This window comes from Marmota flaviventris, chromosome 9 (assembly GCF_047511675.1).
Source record: "Marmota flaviventris isolate mMarFla1 chromosome 9, mMarFla1.hap1, whole genome shotgun sequence".
NCBI lineage: Eukaryota > Metazoa > Chordata > Mammalia > Rodentia > Sciuridae > Marmota > Marmota flaviventris.
This window is the reverse complement of record NC_092506.1, coordinates 102,812,437-102,837,778: the sequence shown is the minus strand read 5'-3', so window position 1 is coordinate 102,837,778 and position 25,342 is coordinate 102,812,437. Positions and strand designations below refer to the sequence as shown.

General features: G+C 38.8%; 2 protein-coding genes across 5 annotated transcripts in view; both read left to right on the top strand.

Moving 5' to 3' along the window:
• Window positions 1–775: 775 nt before the first annotated feature.
• On the top strand, window positions 776–20,118 carry Mpzl3 (myelin protein zero like 3). 2 transcript variants are annotated; one of them, XM_027930501.2, is made up of 6 exons: window positions 776–888; window positions 6,397–6,563; window positions 9,990–10,200; window positions 11,579–11,744; window positions 13,557–13,620; window positions 17,446–20,118. In XM_027930501.2, the coding sequence occupies exons 1-6, from the start codon at window positions 816–818 to the stop codon at window positions 17,470–17,472; spliced, it is 708 nt and encodes a 235-aa protein (XP_027786302.1). In that variant the 5' UTR covers window positions 776–815; the 3' UTR covers window positions 17,473–20,118. The 2 variants fall into 2 exon arrangements, with proteins under 2 accessions (XP_027786302.1, XP_027786303.1); XM_027930502.2 differs by lacking the exon at window positions 13,557–13,620.
• Window positions 20,119–20,288: 170 nt separating this feature from the next.
• Window positions 20,289–25,342, top strand: part of Jaml (junction adhesion molecule like) — a 28,214-nt gene continuing 23,160 nt past the window's right edge. Inside the window, exons 1-4 of one of the 3 annotated variants that reach the window (XM_027930499.3) lie at window positions 20,289–20,678; window positions 21,029–21,128; window positions 21,241–21,392; window positions 25,174–25,281. The gene's annotated coding sequence lies outside the window, so the exon portion shown is untranslated. Of the gene's footprint in view, window positions 20,679–21,028; window positions 21,129–21,239; window positions 21,393–25,173; window positions 25,282–25,342 lie in introns of those variants that run through there. The other 2 variants (XM_027930500.3, XM_071616736.1) reach the window with 2 other exon arrangements.

Genomic DNA, 25,342 nt, shown 5'->3' with positions numbered 1-25,342 from the left:
TCGCTCAACAGAGAAAACTACTAGCTTTCGGGTCTAGTAAAGAGATAGTGGCAAGTTATTAAATCTTTCCAAAAGTTGAAGCATATTTTTGGCTCTCTCCTGCTTTCATTAATCATGTGCGATTCCAGACTAGGATAGCATAATTAAAGCAAGGTTCTGTACCATCTTTTTCAGAAGGATGTGATGCCATCTCATTTCAAGTACTTTGATAGCAAAGCTTTCTTTTCCAAATAAAAGATACAAAATCCTAGTTCCTCTTCACCCCTAATATATGATGTAATTATGTGACCATCATTAAGACTGTAAACAGTAATTTAATAAACATCCAATTCTGGATGCTATAATAGCTACACTGAAAAAGACAAAAATCGGAGACTATGGCAAGTATTGGCCACAGGGCCTAATACATATTTATCTACTGACTGACCCTGCATATGCTCCCAGGTCTCTTTGTACTCTAAATTTATGAGAATCTATTCCGAGAGAGTTCCACTAAAATCTCTAGACGTATAGACAACATCTGGAACACAGCTGCTCAAGATTATTTAGTCGTGCAGAATTCTATAAAAATAAAACCGAAAATTTTCCTAAGTCTGTAACCGATTTCATTTTCAAGCAAAAGAGCAACGAGCTCTCACTTAAGAGTCAAAGAATCGCTGGTCAGTGAAACCAGGTGCGATTCTGGAAGGTAGCCACAGCCTACGGCATCTCCGGATGGCCATTTTAAGTTTTCTCGCTGACGTCACTTCCGGGGTTACCTGAGTCGTTACCGGGAGCCGCAAACAAGGTGTACAAGTATCTGAAGAGCTGTCGGGATGCAGCAGAGCGGAGCGGCTGGAGGCCGTGGCTGCGCGCTCTTTTCAGTGCTGGGCATCCTATTTTTCCAGGGTGAGTTGGCCGGCTGGCTGTGTCCCACTTCCGGCTGGGGGGGGTTAGGGAAGATGGTCGCTTTTCCGGTTCCGGGTGGGGGGGTCTCATCAAAGCCCCCGCTCGGTTTCTGGGAAGGAAGGAAGGGAGGGTGCCGCGGAGGATGTTCTCTTGGTTCACGCCACCCACAGAGGAGAGTTGCTCTCTTGTCAGTCCTTTCCTGAGCTCGACCACCTTGTCGCTGTATTTTGGTGATGACATGACTAGGTGGAACCACAAAGTTCAGGCTTTGGGGGCAACGCGTGGTTATCTTGTATGAGATAATCTGTGGTAGTCTGCTGTTACTCTGATGACAGAAAGGAATTTCTAGTGGCCATAGTGGGTCCCTTTAGTTTTGGGAAACAAAATCGTTACTTGATAATTTTATTTTTTGTAAATGAATATCTTGGGCTATGAAATAAAACGTTTGTCACAGGTCATGATGTGATTTTGTTATTATACAGAAGTATATTGTTGAAGAAGCAGCAACTGCCTTAGCATTTAAAAAAACATTTTTAAAAATATAAGGTTATGTCGGTTCTTAATCGTCTGAGTGATATCAGAAATACATACGGACACAATAACACTTGTAAAAATTGAGTATGTTTTGATTTCATGTAATTTTCAAATTGCGTATATTTCGGTCCAACCTAATTAATTTCATTTTAGGGTGTAATTATTTCCTGTTTTTTTTTTTTTTTTTTTGTGTGTGTGTCTTTTGGGGAAATCAAATATAATTACAGCAGCATTAGAGTGAATTTTTGACTTCATAAATCTTCCCTGTAAGTAATGGATATTTCTGAAATGAACCTTTAATATTATATAAATATAAATCAGGTGCCCTAATTCTCAGCAGGTAAGACTGGGAAGTTTTTATTTATCTGGTGACTAATATTATTGCTGCCAGCACACTCCCCAATTCCTCCCAGCTGCCTGTGTCATCATAAGTGTCCAGTTTTTCATCTAAATTCCTTTTGCAATATAATATTTAGTTTGACCTGTCACTTCAAATATACCCAGATCTCTTTCTCTCTTTCTCTTACACACACACACATACACACACACACACACACACACGAAATGTCAAATATTCTATCAAGGAAAAAAATTTTCTAGAAATAATTGGTGTTTTCTTGAACTTAATGCCATTTCACATTGAAGAATTGCTTCAAATTCAGTGGACCAAATAATTCAAACATTAAAGTTGATTTTATCATCTTCTTGTATGTTGAGGAGATTTATATCTTTTTAAATAACAGGTGTATTGAGATATGGTCATATTCTATGCAATTTATCCATTTAAAATGTACAATTCAGTGGCTTACAGGAGTCATACAGTTGCATAATCATCACCACAACCAATTTTAGAATATTTTTGCCACCCCAAAGAGAAATCCTAAGCCCATTCCCACCTTCCCCCAACCCCTGATAACCACCAGTCCACTTTGTAACTTTGTGGATTTGCCTGTTCTAGGTATTTTATATAAATGGGATCATACAATGTATTTTCTTTTGTGACTGAATTCTTTCACTTAGTGTGTTTTTGATGTTTCATCTTTGTCTTTCTTTCTTTTTTGGCCTGACTTTTGAATCTGTTAGGTAATAGACTTTGTTTTCATACCAATATTTATTTGCCTTTCCTCTTCACAGATAGGACACATTTAATTATTAGTTTGTTCAAATTCTCCTTAAGTTATAAGTCTAATCCTATTATAGCAGTTGTTGAAATGTATAGAAATAATTGAGTAGGTAATATAGTCTTCTCTTTTCCATGTAAATGTGCCATTATATGAACAAAAGATTGGCAGATGCATATTTTGGAAAATCAAGTTTATAAAATTAGGAACTTTATTCTGTCATATTTCTTTAATTTCTTCCATTTATAAAATTATGTTAAATATGATTTTTCTGTTTTCTTCCCCAATTAAAATTTTTTTTTATGGATATTTCTTTAGTTTACTGTTTTTACCTGTCCAGAATGCTCTTTGACTCAGGTAGAAAAATAAATATCTGCAAAGTCATTAGTCTAAGGTAGACATTTCTGAATGAATGTAATATTGGATTACAAGGGAAGAGACTTAGAAGGGGATTTGGTAGGGACTGTCAGAGATGTGAAATTTACATGTTTGTTTGTGTGTATATAGCACAATCAGTGTGGGGTGTTGGTTGGGGAGAGAATAAAGGAATTCTGATTTATAACTCTAATCCAGGTCTCTTCATTGCTCTTTGGAAAACTTTCCATAAATGGGTAGAGAGTAAATATTTTGGGCTTTTCAGGCACATAGTCTCTGTTGTAACTACTTGGTTCTGCAAAAAGTGCAAAACACCATGATAGACAATATACGTAAGCAAATGAATATGACTATTTTTTTTTTTAAAGAGAGAGTGGGAGAGGGAGAGAGAGAGAGAATTTTTTTAATATTTATTTTTTAGTTCTCGGCGGACACAACATCTTTGTTTGTATGTGGTGCTGAGGATCGAACCCGGGCCGCACGCATGCCAGGCGAGCGTGCCACCGCTTGAGCCACATCCCCAGCCCCAGAATATGACTATTTTTAAAAAAATATTTATTTTTTAGTTTTAGGTGGACATAATATCTTTATTTTATTTTTATGTGGTGCTGAGGTTTGAACCCAGTGCCTCGCTCATGCCAGGCGAGCGTGCTATCACTTGAGCCACATCCCCAGCCCAATATGGCTGTTTTTTAATAAAACCTTGTTTACATAAATACGTTGAATTTTTTATCTGTGTATCAGGATAATTCTAGAGATTATAATTGGTTTACCTCCATCTGGATAACCCACAGAGCAGAGGGTAAGATTAGTTGCTAGTTTTTCTTAGTTTGCTCCTCTCATGAGACCCATTTGCATTTGGCCCATGGGCCATAGTTTGCTGACCTTTAACCTAAACCAACTGCTCCTTTGATAGTATCCCTTGGGTATCTCACATACATCCAGATTCATCCAGAATCAAATTCATGTTCCACTTCCAAGTCTGGTACATCTCTAGTCTTCCCTCTCTAGTGAGTAGCATCACCAAGTCAGGTGGTGTCATTCTTGACACCACCCTTTCCCTACATTAATTTTTCATGTTGCAATTATGTGATTTTTCTCCTTCAGGTTATACCAGCTCAGTCTAGAAGTGGTCATCTAGAGCTAGGCTTTTCCTGAATGGGTGCAATAGAAAGACAGAAGAATAGGGGAGTTAAGAGTGTTGAAAATACTGTAAAGAAGGTGATAGGGGGTGGGTGGGTTATTAATGAGTATATTTTGTTCCTGTACTAGAATTTATGGAGACTCATTCATCTCTTTCTCTCAGTCTCTCTTTTTCTGACCCCCTCTGTCTGAATTTTTGCCCCAGAGGTGCTTGAATTTAATGGAGGAAATAAATAGCATTTAAATTAACTTGCAATCAATGGCATATGTACTAGAGTAGCTCTGTGTACTAAGTATTATGAGAATGTTGAAGAAATAGTGATGAACTTTATCAGAAAATTTAGGAAAGCATCACAAAGGGGCTAATATGTGTGTGTTTTTTTAAGAAGTGTGATTGTTGAGGGTACGGTGTGATGGAGAAAAACCCAGGCAGGATTGGTAGAGATGGGGACAACCTTCCAGACAGAGACATATTCAAGGAAAGACACAGGTCATGAAAGGACACAGTGCCTTTGGGAAATGGAAAGACATTTTAGGCATGGTAAAGGGGATGGGATGGGTAGGTGGCAGAGTGGCAGAAGTTTGGGGCCAAATTGTTGTTTGGGTTTTATTCCATGATGCAACAGGGAATTACTGAAGGCTTTTAATCTATATAATGTTCATTTTAATAATAATATTTATTGAAAAATTTTATTATTAAGCATTTTAGGTGTTATCATTTTAATTGTATTGAATCTTCACAATAATCCAATGAAGCAGATTTGGTTATTATTCCTACATACTAAGTGAGGAAATTAAAGTTTGAACAGGTTGGGTAACTGATCATGGTCTCACAGACAGAAAGTTGCTGAGATAGAACTTAAGTTCAGGTCTGGCTAATTCTAATCCATGCTTTAAATTCTGTACTGTACCTGTAATACTTGTGCTTTAGAATAAAAGAGTGGGATGAGGGGACAATACAGATTATCCATTTGTTTCCGCCTTCCAGTTTTTAGACTTAGGTAAGGATTTTTCCACATTAATGTGTCATTGAAGTTGTTATTAGTGAGCTCAATCTTGGTCTCCTCCTTTTAAGAGGAATGTGACCAAACTAGATTGTCTAGAGAGGAGTGACAAAAATGATTCAAAGCAGGCAGAGGTAGAGGCAGGGGAACTGATGACTCAGAGCTGTCTGTGGTAGGAAAGATCGAGACAGTGTAGAAGAACTGAATAGGTGAATGTTGATACTGATGGTACTAAGATGAATTGGACGATAACTCAGTAGCTCTTGGTAAGCTTCTAGTGTTGTACATGTTTTAACTCATTTAATCCTCATAGTGACCTTCCCATAAGGTCCTTGTAAGAATGAGGAGATGGAGCACATATAGTAGCTTGCTGAGGGCCAAGCAGTATCACTGGGATTTGAACTGGGATTTGGACTGGGACTTGAACCCTCTTCATTCTGTGTGTCTTTGGCTAACAGAAGAATCATGGCTCATTGAGGTGGATAAAGAAGCAGGAAAAACAAAGTGCTAGAGACTTAATTTTCTAAAATATGACTCTTTAGTGGAAAATAAGTTTCTACTATTTTCTGAAAGCAGAAATTAATAAGAAAAAAATGCCAGCTCTTTTGGGGGAGATGTCGTGTCAAAGTTGAATATGAGCGAATATGAGTAGGTCTCTGCAGGGTTTAAAAATGCTCTCTTATTTTTGCATTGTAGAATGCATCCAGTTTTTCTGTTTTCCTCCCCATAAGTAAATTTGAACAAATGTGTGATTAATTAACTAGCTTTAATAAAGAGGGGAAAACCAGATAGGCCACGGAATAGTTTTTTTAAATTCTTTGAAAATTTTTCCTATTCTTATTTCCTATTCTCATTTTACTGGTGATTGAGACAGTGACAGCTTCTTGCTACATTCATGCTGTACTTGGGGTAAGTCCCTTAGACCCCACGAAAACTGTCATATTCCCAGAGCATGTGTGTGCTCTGGGGTTTGGGAAATGGAAAAGGGTGAATGGTGTTGCCTTTTTGCCTACTGTGGACAGCCCTGCTCACTTGTACTTAATTTAACCATAAACTTGCATTTTGGAAAAAATGCTTGTGTGACTAGGTTTTAAATTTTACCCAAGTATTCAATCTATGATTTAAGATTACAGAATGATAAAAATGCTATCTTAGATTAATGGGGATATCAGGTCCTTGTCCCTTGTGGGATTGCCTGAGAAGACATTGATTGCCCTGACTTTTTGATGAGAGCCATGAAAATGATAAATAGCATGCCTGTGTTGTTCATTGACATCTGTACATTCCACCAAAATTAATACACTTTAAATGTTTGGGCTTGCTTTGATTAGGTGTTCATATCGTCCTTTCCTTGGAGATTAATGCAGATGTTCATGTCCGAGGTTATGTTGGAGAAAAGATCAAGTTGAAATGTACCTTTAAGTCAACTTCGGAAGTCACTGACAAACTGACCATAGATTGGACATACCGCCCTCCCAGCAGCAGTCGCACAGAGTCTGTAAGTGTGTACTTTTCAGAAAGCTGCTTTGAGTCTTCTGGGTCAACAGTTTTGAAATCTTTTTATTGCAAATAACAGGCATTCATGAAGCCTTCTCCTCTTAGAATAGAAGATGGACTTCTATGTAAAGGGAAGGAGATGAGCTTCTGCCCTGTGTGACATTTATTTGATCACAGAGGACGTTTTATTCTTCCATTTAAGAATCTTGCATATAAGTTGGGTGTGGTGGCACATGCCTGTAATCCCAGCAGGGATTAGGAAGCTGAGGCAAGAGGACTGCAAGTTCAAAGCCAGCCTCACAATTTAGCGAGACGCTAAGCAGCTTAGTAAGACCCTATCTCAAAATTAAAAATTAAAAAGGGCTGGGGATGTGCCCAGTGATTAAGTGCCCCACGGTTCAATCCCTAATACCGAGAGAGAGCGGGAGAGAGAGAGAGAGAGAGAGAGAGAGAGAGAGAGAGAGAGAGAGAGAGAGAGAGGGAGAGAATCTTGCATATAATTTGCAGGAATAAAATGGCCAAAAAACTAGAGGAAATATGGTTTAATTTTTTTATAGCTTCATTTTCACATTTGATCTACTAAGAAGTGTATCTCCAGGACCACTGACTAAAACAGTTCTATGGGTCCCAGTCACAGACATCCTTTCTCTTAAAACTAGCTGCTCATTTCCTGTTAAATAAAGTTGTCTCAGTGGGTGTATCTGCTTGTATAGCTATACTTTGTAGATTTATCTTGGCTTCTTCTCCCAGCAGGTAAACATCTGCAGTGATTTATATAGCTGCCTTTGAAGAAAGTGGTGGCACCTTGTGTTGGTGATAGATGTTGTTGGTGACAGATGGTCTTGCTATATTAGAAGCAATATACTTTAGTCACACATATAGAAACCATTTATGGTTCAAATCCCATTACGGGTATCTAATTGAAGATTAGATACTATAAGACACCCTTTCTCTTTATGATTCCAGCAGTATCCTTAGCTCAGTATAAGTGCTATTCAACAATGTGAATCTCACAACCATATATGTAAGATTAGTTTTTTGAAAGTATTCTTAACTTATTTATGCTGTTTTCCTTCGTTGGGAAAACTTTCCCTTTCATTTTAATGTGTAAGCTTTGAATTCTGTTTTGGAGTCATTTTTCAGTGCCACGTAGCTTGGAGCTAGGCAGTTAATTCTAGGGAAGGAAGCTAGACTGCATTCGTGGTTCCTTTTTCTTTAAAACAGTTAACTTTATTCTGAGTATTCAGGAAACCATGGCTGCCCTTGTTTGGCTCAACCTCCTTGGCCAAAAGTAGGACAGAGCAAGCAATGAGCTTCTTGGGTCAGAAACCTTATAGACAAACAGTGGATCTCTGTGAGACTGGTAGAAAACCAGCAAACCCACCCAAGTTGGACTCAGTAGACCTTTAAAGTCACATAATGTAATGTTGCAGTTACACAGTTAGTGTAACTGCGTTGATCAATTAGTAAGGATTTGAGTATCACTAATTTAGTATGGAACTTATTGGTTAGATTAACCTTGAAGATACAGCGCAGCCTTGTTTTGTCAATCAGGACTTTCAAACCCTTTTATCCTGATGCTGGTAATCAGTGGTAGGCTCTCTTTACCTCCCTTTGGAACACTCATCTCACATATTATTTCTTGATAACTGTATTTACCACTAGAATGTAAGTTCCATGAGGGTAGGAACTGTGCCTGTGTGGCTCCCAGTGTACTGTTTTTTTTTTTTTTTAACATACTGCCTAGAATGCACTCTGCATGTAGTATTTGTTGAACAAATGAACCAACAAGTGATTCAGCATCTTCTCTGAGAAATTGCTGTTCAGTTGGGAAATTCAGTGGTTATAAATGCCTAGTTGCTTAAGTGGGAAGTTACCAAGAAAACAAAGGAATTGTTTGTATCTTGAATCTTGCATAAGAGAGAAAACTTACATTGTTTTGTGTACCTGGCTGACCCACCTCCAGGTATAATCAGGGGCTTTTGATGATGAAGTGTCTGATCACCAAGTCCAGTCCAGCACTGTTTTAATTCAATATACATTCATTGAGTCCTTTTTATGCATTTGACTTGGATTTATATTAACTTCCAGGGTAGATAATGTGAGAGAGACTGGATTATATTACACTATGCCAGTGATTTTGAGAATAAACAAAAATCTCCCTTTTGTTACTTAATAATAGGTACCATTGAGTAAGTCAGTTTTTTGTTTGTTTTTGGTCTTGTTCCCCTTTCCATAAATTTGGAATAGTTAGTTATGTGTTAGTTATAACACATATCATTTAGTGTTATTATAAGGCTAAAGTGAACAAATATGTGGAAGTCATTTGTAAACTATAAAGTGCTATAACAATATGAGACATAACTTTAGAGCAAGGTTTCTCAACTTTGGCACTGTTGACATTTTGAGCCAGATGATTCTTTGTTGTGGGGGCCATCATCCCATGCACTGTGGGAAGTTTAACAGTAATTCTGGCTTCTATTCATTAGATGCCAGTAGGCTCATCTCCCCACTGTGACAACAAAAATGTCTCCAACTCAACAGTGAGAAAACAAAGAACCTAATTAAAAAATGAGCAAAGGATCTGAACAGATAATTCTCAAAAGAAGAGCTATCAATGGCTATCAGATACATGAAAAATGTTCCATATCTCAATTATTATGGAGATTCAAATTAAAACCACAATGAGATATCACCTCACATCTGTTAAAATGATTATTATAAGAAAGACAAGTTATAAAAAATGTAGGAAGGATTAGAGAATAGGGAACCCTGTATACTGTTTGTGGGGATGTAAATTAGTATAGCCATTTTGGAAAATAATATGGAGGTTCTTAAAAAACTAAAAATAGGGGCTGAGGTTGTGGCTCAGTGGTAGAGGACTTGCCTTGCATGTGTGAGGCACTGGGTTTGAGCCTCAGTACCACATAAAAATAAATAAATAAAATAAAGATATTCTATCCATCTGAAAAAAAACTAAACAAACAAACAAAAATAGCTAGGTATATAGCTCAGTGGTAGAACACTGTCAGAAAAAAAATCACATTGTATCCCATGAATATAATAATTATTATTTGTCAATTAAATATAAATAAATAAGTTTTGAAGATGGAAAAAAGTCTCCAACTATTGCCAAATGTTTTATGAGGAGCAGAGTTGCCCTGGTTTAAAGCTATTACTTTAGGATGTTAAGAATTTAGAAGAGATTCAAGAGTTAGGATCCCAGGATTCTTTCATTATTCCTTTTTTGAATTGGCCGTTAGGATAATAGGATGAACCAGAGGATGAAGGTGAAAAAAAAAAAAAAAAGCATTTAAAAATTTTCCCAACTACAAGAACCCATTTATATAGTTGTATTTTACTTTGGAACTACTTAGCTTAACATTTTCCAAATTAACATTTTTCTCTCATGGTGTTGCTTTCTTAGATTTTTCATTATCAGTCTTTCCAGTACCCAACCACAGCAGGCACATTTCGGGATCGGATTTCCTGGGTTGGAAATGTGTACAAAGGGGATGCATCTATAAGCATAAGCAATCCTACCCTTAAGGACAATGGGACATTCAGCTGTGCTGTGAAGAATCCCCCAGACGTGCACCATAATATCCCCCTGACAGAGCTAACGGTCACAGAAAGGGGTAAGCTTATTGCCATCAGCCTTCTGCAGTGCTTTGGGATTGTTCTGGAGTGCTCATTGAAAAAGCAATGAGTTGGGTCATTGGATCCAGTTGAGTCATTGGATCATTGTGACAAAGTGATTTATCTTGCTGTCCTGTTAAGATGAATTTTTCATCTTTATTCTGAAAACTGAATTTTCTCTTCAAATTTTGTCATAGTTTCTCCATTATCCCCTTTTCATTTTAGCCTCAGGTAACCAAAGGTCTTGTGGAATAGATGACAAACCCTTTAGTAAATGGAAGGTTAGCATCTCTGTGAAACAGAAGTCACTCGGGTTTTCCTAATACGTTCACATTCCCAGCTATGAGACAGTGTTCTTGCCTATGTCTTGAAAGGGTATTTCCTCTGTTGATGGATGTGGTACATTTCTTTTATGTTACCAAGGGCAGCAATTTCCTTTTAGTATAAAACAGTTTGAGAGGAAGTTGAGGACTGACCTTTTTTTCCTACATTTTTCCTTGGTGACTATTAAGTGGTTATTCTAGTTCTTAATTGAATTTAAACCAAAGATTTAGAGATACATTATGATTCATCATCGTTACCTTATCATTCTTGGGTCTTCCCTCCCCTGCCTTCCTTCTTCCTTCTTCCCTCTTTCCCTTCTTCCCTTTCTCTTCTTCCTCAAATTCCTTCTTCCTCTTTATTGTCTTTTGTCTTTATCTTCTTCAACAATAACTGACAGGTTTCAAAGACATGAGCACATTCATAATGCTGGAATGATTAGAAACTGATTAAGTTTTTCTGGAAGGCATTTTGAGAATAGGAATTAGATTCTTAGAAGTATATGTCCTTTGATCCTGTAATTTCATTTCAAAATTTAATTTTAAGGAAATAGAGGTAAACATGAGGATTTATGTACAAGGATGTTCATCCTAATGTGACTTTCGAACTCAAAAGAATTTGAAATAAACTTGAATGCCTAGCATTAGAGGATTGATTTAATAAATTTTTTCAATATGGCAGGATACTATGCAGCCATTAAACATCACATCTAGAAGGGATTTTTAATGACACGAAAACATGTTTATTATATTTAGCAAAAAAATGTTAAAATAATATGTAGCATGATTTCTAGATCTACGAATATGCACCTTACCTTCAAATGCACCCCCATAAACAATACCCCTTGAAAGAAGATTGAATCGGTAAATACCAATGTGTTATTCCTAGGTAGTGGAATTATGGGAGAATTTTTATTCTTCATTGCATTTTTGTGCATTTTCTACATTTTCCACAATGAATTCATTTTCTTTGTAATCATAAAAAGTACAAGTGCAAAAGCAGAAATTCTCTCATGTCAGAAGAAGCACTTTTACACCTTTTCTTTTTTCCCTCTAGGTTTTGGCACCATGCTGTCCTCTGTGGCCCTTCTTTCCATTCTCGTCTTCATTCCCTCAGTGGTGGTGGTGGTTCTGCTGCTGCTGAGAATGGGGAGGAAGGCTGCGGGGCTGAAGAAGAGGAGCAAGTCTGGCTATAAGAAGTCATCTATTGAAGTTTCAGATGAGTAAGTCCAGCTGCAGCCCTAGTAAACCTATTTCTTTTCAGGGCCCTGCACCCCTGTATCCAGAATTCTATCATGTTGAGTTTAGTTCTGCTGGTGGAGTTTCCTTTTGGACAGGATGGTTCTGGTTGAAAGTGACACTTGTGGATATTGATTTGGAGGGAGTTGGAGGGACTGATAGTATTCTCCTCACCTTCTCCTTTGGAAATCAGATTGTGCAATATTGTGGTTCTAAACATTTTTTCCCCATTGGGTACTGGGGATTGAACTCAGGGGCACTCAACGACACTGAGCCACACCCCCAGCCTATTTTGTATTTTATTTAGAGACAAGGTCTCACTGAATTGTTTAGCGTTTTGCTTTTGCTGAGGCTGGCTCTGAACTCATGATTCTCCTGTCTCATCCTCTCGAGCTACGGGGATCATGGGCGTACACCACCATGCCCAGCACTGACATTTTTTAAAAGTAGATATCTCATTTTTTTCAAAGTTTAGGGGAAACTCCAAGTCAGTTTTTTCCCCCTTCTCTCTCTGTTTCTCTTTTTGGCACTAAGCTGATTTCTCCTGACAGAAAGAAAATACATGTGCAATGAGGGAGGCTTTAAGAATAGCCATGGAGAGTAAGGACAATTTAAATAAGCAAGATCTATTCTTGGTCAGCAGATGCTCCAAAGGGCTAAGTGGATTGTGGTTATCAAAAGCATTTATTAAACATCATTCTGCCGGTGAGCAGCCATGATCCAGTATTTTCCTTCAAAAGATGTCTACTAAAAAAAGTAATAAAAATTAACATAAAAACCCTGTGAGTTCTTTATTATCTGTATTAGGAGTCTTTAACATGGGGAGGAAAGTCTGACCCTTAAAGGGTCCAAAATTTTTATTCTCTCTGTGTGTGTGGAGAGAGAATGCCCTTAGTAAATAATCTGTGGTTCCCCCAAAATAAAGAACTATTGACCCAAATCCCAATGTCTATTTCAAAATATGGTATACAAAACCTTTCATCAACTGATCCTAAGTCACACACTGCTTTCTATAATTTCTTCTCATTCACCCCACCTCAACTATAGTGAGCTTATTTTTCCCACTAGACATACTACATTTAAGTATAGACATATTGTTTTTATTTTTCCTTGCCTCCTTTCTGCTTTTTTTTTTTTTTTTTTTTTTTTTTTTTAGTGGTGCTGGGGATTGAACCCAGGGGCTTGTGCATGCAAAACAAGCATTCTACCAAGTGAGATATGTCCCCACAGCCCTTTCCCTCTCTTCTTTGCTGGGAAACTCTTTCTTATCTTCTAAGAACAGCTGAAATATCCCCTTCTCTTGACTCTTCCTGAGTTCTGAAGGGTGAATCAGTCACTCTCTGCCCTTTACTGCCACAGCAGTTTCACCTTAATTCTATTAAGACATTTATCACATTGTATGATATAATACTTGTTAAGTTATAGAAGACCCCTCACCCCTGCCATGAGATCATTGGCTCTTCGAGGGACCAGGTTTTATTTATCTTTTTATCCCCAGTGCAGCACAATGCCCCAGACATTGTTGGTGCTTAGTACTTTTTTGAATGAATGAATGGTTATGACTAGCTGCTATTTATTGAGCACTTACTATATGCTGGGCATGTAGTGGTAATATCTACATTTCATAGATGAGGAAAGAAGCTCCTGGAGTTGAAGTGATTTGTCCAGTTATCCTGCTAGTAAGTGGAAGAGCTGGGGTCTAAACCCAGACCTGTCTGACTTTAAGACCTGAGCTTTTAACTGGCCCACTATACTGGATAGTGACAATAGGGATTTGGTTTGTACCCTTTCCACAGCACTGACCAGGAGGAGAAAGATGAGTGCATGGCAAGGCTTTGTGTCCGTTGTGCCGAGTGTCTGGTAAGTCCTTGCCATTTCTTCTGTTGACTGTGGTGTCTCACTTTCCTCCCTGCTTAAGGGGACTCTATGTCCTCAAAGGCAGCAGAGAATATACAGGTAGGTCCAAAGAAGGTATGAACCAGTATTTCCCCAAAGCATTTTGGCCTCTAGGGATCTCTACCAATTCTAAGAATGATTTTTTTTTTCCTGCCTCATGGGCATAGAGTGGTATTCTTAGGTCAGGAATGGGGCTAGAAGAGGAATGTCTCATGCCATTGAATTCATACTAAGACACTTCAACTCACTGGATCCAGAACCTTGAATTTAACTTTTAGGCTGAGCTTTGGTATTTTCCAGGGAGTTAGAGTTTTAGGTAACTTAATGTCTTTTATCAATAAGAAACACTATTTTGGAAGGCCCAATTTTTCATTTAAATTTCAAAAAACTATCATCCTTCCCCCTTTGGGCAATTGCTGTGACTAATAGGCATGTGTAGCTATCCTAGGATCGAAGGAGGAGGGAAGGCTCTCTGATGTGGTACAGTTGGAAATAGGTCAAAAGCAACTTGTGATCTAGTGTGAAACACACCTGTCATTTCAAGGTCCAAACTTGAGCCCTCTTTGTACTTACTGCCAAGCTCGGCACTTGGTCACATGAGTGTAGCCTAATTATTTATTGCAGTAATCTTTGTTTCTGCTTCTCTCCAGCCCTTGAGTAACATATTAAGATGAGGGAAAGATTATTAGTGCTAGGGAAGAGGGAGTACCTGATGCCAACTCTTCAGGCTTTGAATATTTTTATAACACAAAATAAGTTAGTGTTCTTATGGTTATTATTTGTTGAGCGTCTGACACATGTCACATGCCTTCTTGTAGGGAAGGACATGTCACTTCCTAACCACCATTCTAGGTGGCTATGAAACAGTAGAATGGTGGTTAGGAAGCAGCAGTGAAGAAAAACTGACAAAAACTTCTGCCCTCAAAGAAAGAACTTAACATTCTTTTCCTGATAAACTTTCTCATCCTCCCAGATCCAGCTGAAATGTCACCTTTGCTTAAACTGGGGTACAAACACTGACTTAATCTTAAAAATAAGTAAAATATATACTATACCAGGTAGTTTTAATGCTATGAAGAAAAATAGAACAGGAAAGGGAGATGGGACGGCTGGATAGGGGTGTATGAGGATGGTTGGGGACACCCTCAGTAAGATGATATTTATGCAAACTCCTAAAAGAAGTAGATAGCAAGCCATATGGCCACTGTGGAGGAGCATTTCTAGATTGGGGAGATGAAGAAAAATTAACCAAGGAGGCTGAGAAGTCATAATCAATAAGGTTGAAGGAAAACTGGGTGAATTTGGCATACTGGGAGATAGGGAAGAAAGTGTTTCAAGGAGGGCAAATAAAATGAGAACTGAGAAGTGATTGTTGATGGTTGATAATGTGCAGGCCATCGGTGACCTTTGTAAAAGTGGCTCCAGTGGAACGGTGGAGTCGAAGCCTGACTCGGGGAGGTCAAGAAAGATTCCAAAGAGACACTGGAGAATGTGGGTGTGTACAGCTTGCCTTGCTGTAGCCCGATTCAGAGAAATAGACAATACATGGAAGGAGGAATGTGTCAAGAATTATTGTTTTTTATTATGGGAAAAATTGAGCAAATTTATCAGCTGATGGGAATGATCCAGTCAAGAAGGAAAAATTGATGCTGCAGAAGAGAGGAGGAGGGTTGTTGGGGGTGATGCCAGGATTTAGTGCACACGTGGAGATGTTGGATTGAGGCAAAGGCAGTAGGAGTGTGAAAGAAGAGTAGGGAAGGCCAAAAAGATGGGGCCATATGCTTGTCAGTGGTAAATACGATGATGGGAGACTGCTTCTCTATTCCCAGTGATAGGAGAAAGCAGTACCATCAGCTGAGAATGATGGGAGGAGGTGTTAGAAGATAAGGGAAAGAGGCTAAGTTATGAAATAGACATTTGGGAGAATAGGAGAATTAATGACCTGTGAAATGCCAGGTAATGCTCATGGCCCAACTTAAGTTAGAAGTAATGTATGTGAGTTTCTGTAATAAGAATAAGAATCATGGTAATAGGAGCTAAGCTTGAATGAGTGTTAAAGGTGGCAGGCACAGCTAAGTAATTTACATCTATTGTCTCATTCACTTCTCATAATGGTACTGTGAGGTGTATTTTTATTATCCCCATTTCATAGATAAGGAACCTGAGTCTTAGAGAAGTTGAGGAACTCTATCTAGCCAGGTGCAGTGGACACACCTGTAGTCCCAGCAGCTCAGGAAGCTGAGGCAGGAGGATTGCAAGTTCAAAGCAGCCTCAGCAACTTAGCAAGGCCCTAAGCAACTCAGAAAGATCCTGTCTCCCATTCCCCTCACAACCTCTTATATGTAATTTTGTATAACAATGAGGGTCTCCCTCCATTACCATGCAATTTCCCTTTCTCTCCCTTTCCATCCCACCTCATGTATCTGTTTAATGTTGATCTTTTCTTCCTATTCTTCCTCCCTGCTCTGTTCTTAGTTGCTCTCATTATATCAAAGAAGACATTTGGTATTTGTTTTTTAGGGATTGGCTAGCTTCACTAAGCATAATCTGCTCTAGTGCCATCCATTTCCCTGCAGATTCTATGATTTTTGTCATTTTTTAGTGCTGCATAATACTCCATGGTGTATAAATGCCACATTTTTTTTATCCATTCATCTATTGAAGGGCATCTGGGTTGGTTCCACAGTCTAGCAATTGTGAATTGTGCTGCTATGAACATCGATGTAGCAGTATCCCTGTAGTACGCTCTTTTAAGGTCTTCAGGGAATAGTCCAAGAAGGGCAATAGCTGGGTCAAATGGTGGTTCCATTCCCAGCTTTCCCAGGAATCTCCATACTGCTTTCCAGATTGGCCGCACCAGTTTGCAGTCCCACCAGCAATGTACAAGAGTACCCTTTTCCCCACATCCTCTCCAGCACTTGTTGTTGTTTGACTTCATAATGGCTGCCAATCTTACTGGAGTGAGATGGTATCTTAGGGTGGTTTAGTGGATGGTGTAGTGAGAGAAGATGGGAGGGGAGGGAGGGGGGATAGTAGAGGATAGGAAAGGTAGCAGAATACAACAGTTACTAATAGGGCATTATGTAAAAATGTGGATGTGTAACCGATGTGATTCTGCAATCTGTATTTGGGGTAAAATTGGGAGTTCATAACCAACTTGAATCTAATGTATGAAATATGATATGTCAATAGCTTTATAATGTTTTGAACAACCAATAAAAAAAAAATAAAAATGGATGGTCTATATAAATGCAAAAAAAAAAAAAAAAAAAAAAAAAGATCCTGTCTCTAAATAAAATATAAAAAAGGGGCTGGTGATGTGGCTCAGTGGTTAAGTGACTCTGAGTTCAATTCCTGGTACCAAAAAACAAAACAAAACAAAAATCCTCAACAACAACAACAAACCACAAAGAACTTTATCCAAAGTTACACAGACAGCAAAGGGTGGAACTCAAAGTTAGAGCGACTCCTACTCTAAACTCCTAACCCTGGTCTTGTGCATTCTGCTGAAGGCAGTCACCTTTTCTTGTGTGTTGTGGTTTTCAAAAAATATTCACCAAGGAAAAGGGAGCCATTAGGGCTTTGAGGAGGAAAATATCCCAATGAACACATTTCATTGAGGTCTTGTGAAGTTTCATGGGAATTTAGGTGGGTTGAGTCAGTGGCATTTCGATCTTATTGTAAAAGTCAGCTTTCACTGGAGGATCCAAAGGTGTGATCTTTGCTTAGATTCTAACTGTGGTGTTGCACTTCATGTGTACACCCCCCATGCTGCTCTTTCCTCTGTAGGATTCAGACTATGAAGAGACATACTGATGAAAGTCGGCAGAATGTAAGAAGAGTCACCTAACAACAGAAAACATCCATTCTGCTGCAGCTGTAGCCTTTCCAAAGGAGGGGAGCTGGCCAGGACAGCAGTGACGGAGGATTCTGGAGGTCTTCAGTAAAGACTATGAACCATTTATTTATTGAAGAAATCTTCTTTTTGTATTTATAAACTGTTCAGAAACTTTCATAAGAGACTCATGACTTCCCCTTTTTAAAAAGTTACACTCTAATTGAATGAAGAAATTCTTTCCTTGAAGAGAAAGATAACTTTTTGGTTTACCTTTGCTCTTGAATGTATTATGTTTTCTTCCAATTGTTTGAAGGAGAATCCTAAATGTGTGCCACACTGCTGATGCCAAAGTGCTATTTTTTACTGAAGCAAAGCTTGCAGCTCCTGATGATGGGCTACCAGACAAAAGGCTTGTTTGGGATAGATGTCCATTGTTTTTTAGCCATGAACTTTTCCAGCTGTGAGTCTACAACATACACTACTTGGTTCAATGATATAATCATTGGTTGTATCTGGGTGACTTGGAATGAGCCCCTAATTTTTTTAGAGTTGTTAGGACCAGGAGTCATTGGTTTGCTTTGACTGGGTTTTTAAACTATTAAAGTATTATCATTTACACTTAAGGAAAGGACTAGTGAGGTAGAGGAATTATTTTTGTTTGTCTTGCTAGGTGCAATTTGGGCCAAGGAGCTTTGTCATTCTACTTTCCTATAGTTGACTAATTTGTGGTTTCCTTCTTGACTTTTCAGGTCAGAGGCAAGAAAAACTCCTCAAAAGGTTTTAAGTGGGGACTTATAGAATATATTGAACAGTTAGTTGAAATTAAATCTTTTCACTTGTATTGTTCTTCAAAACTTTTTTGGTCTAAAATACACCAATTATGAGTGAACTATGGTATTTGCAAGCTATTTTGCATAATATTGGAGAGGAGGAAGTAAGGTTATGCACAACATCTATGTCTTCTTTCTCTTCTCTCTATACCTCAAAACACATTCCTCCATTCTACAGCAACCTACTTCACTTTTTGATTATCCCTTCTCCCATCTTTGTTGTTTCAGCAGAGAATGGTCCCTTTCCATGGTTCTTTCCTAGGTGGCTCAGGAGGCTTTCCTATGGTAGTATTATATACTATATATGTTTTTTAAAAATCAGTTCTACATTTTCTGCCAAGATCTAATTTCTAAAATTTGTGCCATTAATTCCATCCCAATGATTTGGCCTGGTCTCTTTTGTTAATTTAGTGCACAGATTAGAAAATCTGGTTATTTGATAGATATTTTTGAATTGTTTCTGGTCACATCAGTCTGTTGCAGAGGCCAAGACAGGACTGATGTTTACATTTCCAGTGATTAAATTTTATACTTTTTTTTTTTTCACCATTTGTTAATTATGTGATTCTCTGTGGTCAATTTAATGAGACCATTCTGGTGCCTCAAAAGAGAGGAAAATTTGAGCAGCTGATCTTGAAGATTTAAAAATAGAGATGAAATACTGAGGGGGACTTTTTGTGGGTCTCATTTCTCTGAGAGAGAGAGAGAAGAGATCACGTTACAGGAACCCATTTGAAGCCACATCCCATTGAAGGAGGAACCAGAGTTTGGGTTAGGTTTTCTTGCAAAGATTAGTCTGTCTTGGATGTTTGCTGCTTTAGGTAAATGGTGCTCTGTGAATACTCAGACATGTTATTTTGTAGCCTTTATCATGATTTGACCCAGTCCCTCTATTTTAAATGACAGAACAGTAGAATCCTTCATGGTAAAGGAATAAGTTGGTACTTTATTCTGCTTCATGGGTTTGTGGTCACATCCCAGTCCAGGCTGCCCTGTTTCCTTCCTGTGTATTGACACTTGAGTTGCTGCTTTTTACCTCCAAAGGAGCAGAAAAGTGTATAGACCCGTGCCTTCTTAGAGGATGGAAGAAAGATAAAGTGTTTTCTTTTTGTTTGTTTAATGTACTGTTTTAATAACTTCTAAGGTCTTAGTCTATTTATTTCCTTTTGCTGCTCTGTGGGCACTTATCACACCATGTGGTGACTAGCCTTATCTAGAGAGGGAGTTTCATTAAAAAGGCATTAAAAACCTTCAGATTTTTTCTTTGCATTCTCAAGCTTTCTTGTGGTTATGTTATCTTACCAATTTTATGCATTAGGTTTCTTAATTCTGTTACACAATGTAAATTTATAAAGTGCTTTGTGTTTCCCCTGTTAGCTGTTACTGCAGGTCACGTGGGAAACATCTTAATTCTCTTGAATTGGGTGCTATTGCTTCAAGAGAGAAGCTTGCACGTGCTTGTTTTTAAAACAACAACAACAAAATTCTGGGGACCATATCCTGAACTTGAATGTTGCATAATGAACTACTCAGCTGTTGTCATAAAGGAGAACTGTAAGAATATCCATTGGAATGGAGCAAGACTATTACTTAATTACACAACTCAAAACTTTTAGAAGAGGCAGCTGCATTCCTTTGTCTGCAGTGTTGGACTGTTAACTGCTATACCTGGTTGCCTTTTTTGTTCATTTGTTTTGTAGGAGGGCATGCACTGTTAGGCCATGTGCACACAATTGTAACTCTTGGTATCTTTATTCTATCACAGTTAATAAAGTTCTTTGTACCTTCTGGCTACCTCTTGGTGTATGTCTTACTTATGAGAGTTGTTATGTGAGGAAAAGGGGGGGTTTGTGGTTTTCAGCATTGAGTAATAGATTTGTCTGAGCTGAAACCCAGCAAGAACCTACAGCTCACATAGCAGGGCTGATAATAAATTTTCCGAAAATCTGTGAGCTGGTTGCCACGCTGATGGTGACTTGAAATTGCCTAATGGTGGAAATATTCATCCTACAGAGACTGCTGCCTTACCAGCATATCACTTTTCAAGGACCATGCAGCATGGTCCTTGGGGAATGCAAACATTCACAAGCCTTTCATGTGATATGGACAAGTTCCATAAGGCAAGTATACTCAGGCCAATTGGTCAAGTCAATTGAGTTCAGGTTGAAGGCTACATTGAGAATGCTTATTTTAAAGTAGTGAGTTAGACTGAGAGAGCCCTCACACTGAAGAAAACTTGACTTCTTATCTGGGATGTCCAAGTCACCCAAGTGGTTCTCTGGAAGAATAACTGACTGTCTGTATGCTGGAAATGCTGATAACTCACCGTCACAGGAAATCTACACGGCTAGATGGTGAGTTGGAGGACTGAGCAGGGATGGGATAATTGACTGGCTATGTGGCACCTCTGTATTGAGAGAAAAAATGAGAGGTTGCTATATCTTAAAACAGATTTTTTTTTTTGTACCAGGAATTGAACCCAGGAGTGCTTAACTAGCCACATCCCTGGCCCTTTTTATATTTTATTTTGAGACGGGGTCTAACTTGCTTAGGAACTTGGTAAGTTGCTGAGGCTAGCTTTGAACTCATGATCCTCCTGCCTCAGCCTCCCAGGCTACTGTAATGTCAGGTGTGCCTGGCTCAGTCAGATGTTTTGTGTCAATCTTTATTGATTTTGTTTTCATGAAACTGATTTCTTTTTCAGCAAGTTTACTTGATGCCACTCAAGATCCTACCCTCAGAAAGTTTGTAATGTGGAAGGGGAGATGACACCTGCAGAGATCTGGGATGTGAGGCCCACCTCAGTAAGTTGAATTAAGAATGTTTTTTAGAATGAAAATACAAATTAAAAGTGGGTAATGGGCCAGATGACTGAAACAAGAACCTTGATTTGGAGGTTCCTGTTTGTCTCTGCAGCCACCCCGGGACATGTATGCATGCATGCACATTTGCTGTGATGTGCTTAGAGCTTGACGTAGTGTGTTGGCAGAAGTCTCTTCAGTCTGGTGTGGGACCTGCAGCAGTGGAGGATTTAAGTGCATTGCTCGTCCTGGGTATCTTCATCTTGGGTAAGATACTGCTTTGTATTTTGTGAGCTGTTATTGGAACTTTTCTCAGAAAGCTTGTTCTCACTCAGAAGAAAGCTAGTTTAATTGGCGACCTCAGGATCATTGTGGAGCCAATTGCAGAACTCTTGTTCTTAGCAGGGGGACTGCCATAAGGTAGTCCATTGAGTGCAGTTTTAGTTTCTGTAATTTATGTTAAGATCCTTAGAGAGAAGAAGGGTAGAGTTTGTGGGTAATAAGAGAGTAAGCAAGGAGGGAAATGACAAGGCTTCCACTGTTAAATTGCTTTAGAGCAGGGCTGTGAGTGGCTGTCCTTGAGCTTTTGGCAGGACTCTTTCCTTGCTATTTTGTTTTTTTCTCCCCATTCTAGACAAGCCAATACTTAACCTTTCAAAGGCAGGAATTCAAACCTCCCAAGAGGGCTAGGCTGTTGTCCTGACTTTTCACAACCTGGCATGGCCCTGACCTTGGAAAAGATTGATGCAAGCTGGTTGAGGTATAATGTGGTCTGAAGTGGGGAGCAGGAGTACATAATGACTTCCAAGGTCCCATTCGAGGACAAGGCTGGCTGATGTAGCCTAGACTGTGTTACATGGTCTCAGAGGGGAAAACAAGGGCATATTTTAAGAGATTCATGTCTCAGAGTGGTTATGTGGACTTGTATACCTACAAATACTCAAGAGGCCTGTTGAGGTACACAGGAGCATGCAGGGAAGTTGAGGGGTCTTAGCATCACGGCAGAGTGGGCTGTGAGCAAGGGGAGAATGTACAGTTGTCGCTTGATCAGTGGTGGGTTGCCCACTTGGGTCAAACAATATTGCAATATTTGGGGGTCATTTTCACGTCTTGTATGGTAATCTCATTGTCATAAGTCTCTTTTCCAAAGTTTTTTTTTCTGTCATAATTATGCCACAGATAACAATTTTCCTACACTATATTTTCTCTTTCTTTAAGTCAATTTTTTAATTTGTTCTTTTTTTAATATACATGACAGTAGAATGTATTTAGATAGGCATACATGGAATCCAGCTTCCATTCTTCTGGTTGTACATGATGTGGAATTACATTGGTCATGCATTTAATATATGATTTCCTACACTAGGAAATAGGAAAAGGATCCTGATATTTTCTCTCTCTCTCTCTCTCTCACACACACACACACACACACACCCTGCCCAAGGAGTGACAGGAGGTGTTATTTAGGAGTTATATTGTGAAAAAGCCATGAGTTCAGGTCCAAATTTTTGGTCAACATATGAATTTCCTATGCAGAATTATCTCAAGAATTATACTGCAGAAGATAAATCAGTATCTGGAAAGAGAAGGAAGTAGGGTGGAGGTAAGAGTTTAATGGTATCTATTATCAAGCTGTTTCTGAATGCTTTTGTTGGGAGTTTTAAAAACAGATTTATGAGTAGATAATCATTTTAAAAATATATGTATTATGTATATTTATTTCAGAATGTTGGTGTTCAGGTATATATGTATTCAGAATACATTTGTATGGGTATACATATATATGTGCATGTGTGTATGTGATATATATTCATGTGCCAAGTAACATTTCAGTCAATGACAATGCACAACAGTGGTCCCATAAGGTTAAACTGCCTAGTTGCATTGTAGCAATTTCAATTTGTATAAGTACATTCTATGATTCTCCTCACAATGGTGAAATAAATCACCTAGTGACACATTTCTCAGAATGCATCTCCATTGTGAAGTGATACATGTGTCTATGTGTGTGTATATATGTGTGCGTGTGTATATAAATGAATAAATGTATATGAAAGAATGTCTGGACATTTTCTAGCTAGGAAATTGAACTTGACTCAAGAGTTCTTGGTTACTGTTCAAGGTGTCTTGAACCCATACGGTGAGTAGTTACTGAGTGCTTCTCTGCACCTTGCACCATGCTACTGCTGGAGGTTTAGTGGCACACAGGCACAGCTCTTGGCCTCATGGGGCTTGTAGTCTTGGTGAATATGGTGAGAGCAAGACTTTAACCACATAAGCATGCTAATAAATAATTAGAAGTTGTGACATGTGCCCTGAAAAGATATATTGTACTATTAAGACATGTGGCTGGGGATCTGACTTAGGATGGACGATTGAGGAGATATTTCACTGAGAAAATGACATTTCACTTGACATTAGAAAGATTAAAAGAGTTAGTGGGATGAAGGTATGAGCAGTAGGGATTTATTCAGGGGGAGCAGACAAATACTGTCCCCCCACTTCTCGGTACTAGGGATTGAACCCAGGGGCGCTCTACCCCTGAGCTACATCCCCAGTCCTTTTTATTTTTTGCTTGGAGACAAGGTCTTGCTAAGTTGCTGAGGCTAGCCTTGAACGTATGATCCTCCTGCCTCAGTCCTCTGAGTTGCTGGGAATACAGGTGTGTACCATCACACCAGCTGTGAGAATTGTTTTGACATATTAAGTTCAGGGACGCTTCCCTCTAACATACTGATTACTTTCACCAACATGGAAAAGCAGTATAGTGTGACAAGGGTACAGGCTCAGGTCCAGAGTGCCTGGGTTTGGATCCTGGCTCTGCCACCTGCTGTGTGTTCTTATGTAGGTCACCTCACCAATCTGTGCCTCAGTTTTCTTATCTCTTAGATCTCTCAGATTGTGAGGATTAAGCGGGTGAACATGTTTGTTGCTCAGACAGTACCTGATATATAGCCTTGTCTGATTTATTGCATATCAACTCCTGATTTCCATTGTGGCATTCATTAACTGGGAAAATAAAAGTATGATTCTTTAATGTTAAAGATTTTGCTCAGGAAGTTGAGTGATTTTCCCGAAGATCAAAGAGTTAGTCAATGGAAGGTCTGAGCCTAGAAGATAATCTTTTTAAACTATAATTTAGTGCTCTTCTGCTAAGATCTTTGCTTTTCTCTTCATTCACTCAGAACACTAATGATGTATTTGAGTATTTGGGGCTGAAAATCGGTATATTCTATTTATCAGATTGTTTGCACCTTTTAAATAATTTATTTGAAAGTGGTTGGGTGTGGTTCTGAGAGTTGCTAATGAGGTTGTAGGATGCCTTGCAGTTGATTTCCATGTAATGGTCACATTGGCAGTGAAGACATCTTTCCAGTATGTGCCAGACACTTTACGGCTGTTGTAGTGCAGGAATGGGGCCCAAATATAAGCAAGACATGGATGATCTTGTCTTTGAGAATACACAGACCTGGTGACAGACATGGAAATCAACCATTTCTCTTTCATATAGGTGGTGCACTGCTGGGCGGGGTGGGGGGGGGGTTTCTAGTGCTGAGTGCTATTTGCTGGGCAGAGGAGGGAGCACAACCGATTTTTTGGAAAAGGATACATTCAGAGGGTGACAAAGATTTCATGTCCCACTAGGATGAACTGAAGTTAAGACGTGTTCTTTTTATGACCCTCATCCATGTAGGTGTGAGATGAGGTGGGTGGTGTGGAGCAGGAATAGGGCTGTGGCTATAGAGAGACTGTGTTTTCACGAGAGGTACTTCTATTTAGGGGAACTCAGTGTGACTCCCTTTATATCTGACTCAGTGTAATTATTATCGATATTGTTATAGAGGGTTCAAGATGCAAACTGAAAAGTTTCAGTTCATTCTGATTCATCATTTGCCATTCTTATAAAGAACCCAAATCTTCCCTGAAGCTACAAATCATTTTCCATCTGACTCTTGAGGTATAAAAAAAATAGGATCTTCTATGGTAATGCTTCCTATTTTTCAAAGCACTGTTTTCTACCTTGTCATATTTGATCCTTGTGCTATAGACGAGGAAGCCGAGGCTCAGTAAGATCAAGTGGGACCTAAGGCAGGAACCTCCTTGAGCAATTGGATCCAGATTCTCCAGGTGGAGGATTTTGTTGATTAGAATACAGGTAAGGAATCTCTTCAATTGGTTTTTACAAGTTAAAATGGCCACCATTATGTGCCAGATGG

Bases quoted from the DNA above. Each gene is read 5' to 3' on its own strand.
- Mpzl3 (XM_027930501.2), top strand. From the start codon at position 816: ATGCAGCAGAGCGGAGCGGCTGGAGGCCGTGGCTGCGCGCTCTTTTCA. The intron at 6,564-9,989 runs GTAAGTGTGTAC...TTGCTTTCTTAG, and splicing joins GCAGCAGTCGCACAGAGTCT to ATTTTTCATTATCAGTCTTT. The intron at 13,621-17,445 runs GTAAGTCCTTGC...TTTCCTCTGTAG, and splicing joins TCCGTTGTGCCGAGTGTCTG to GATTCAGACTATGAAGAGAC.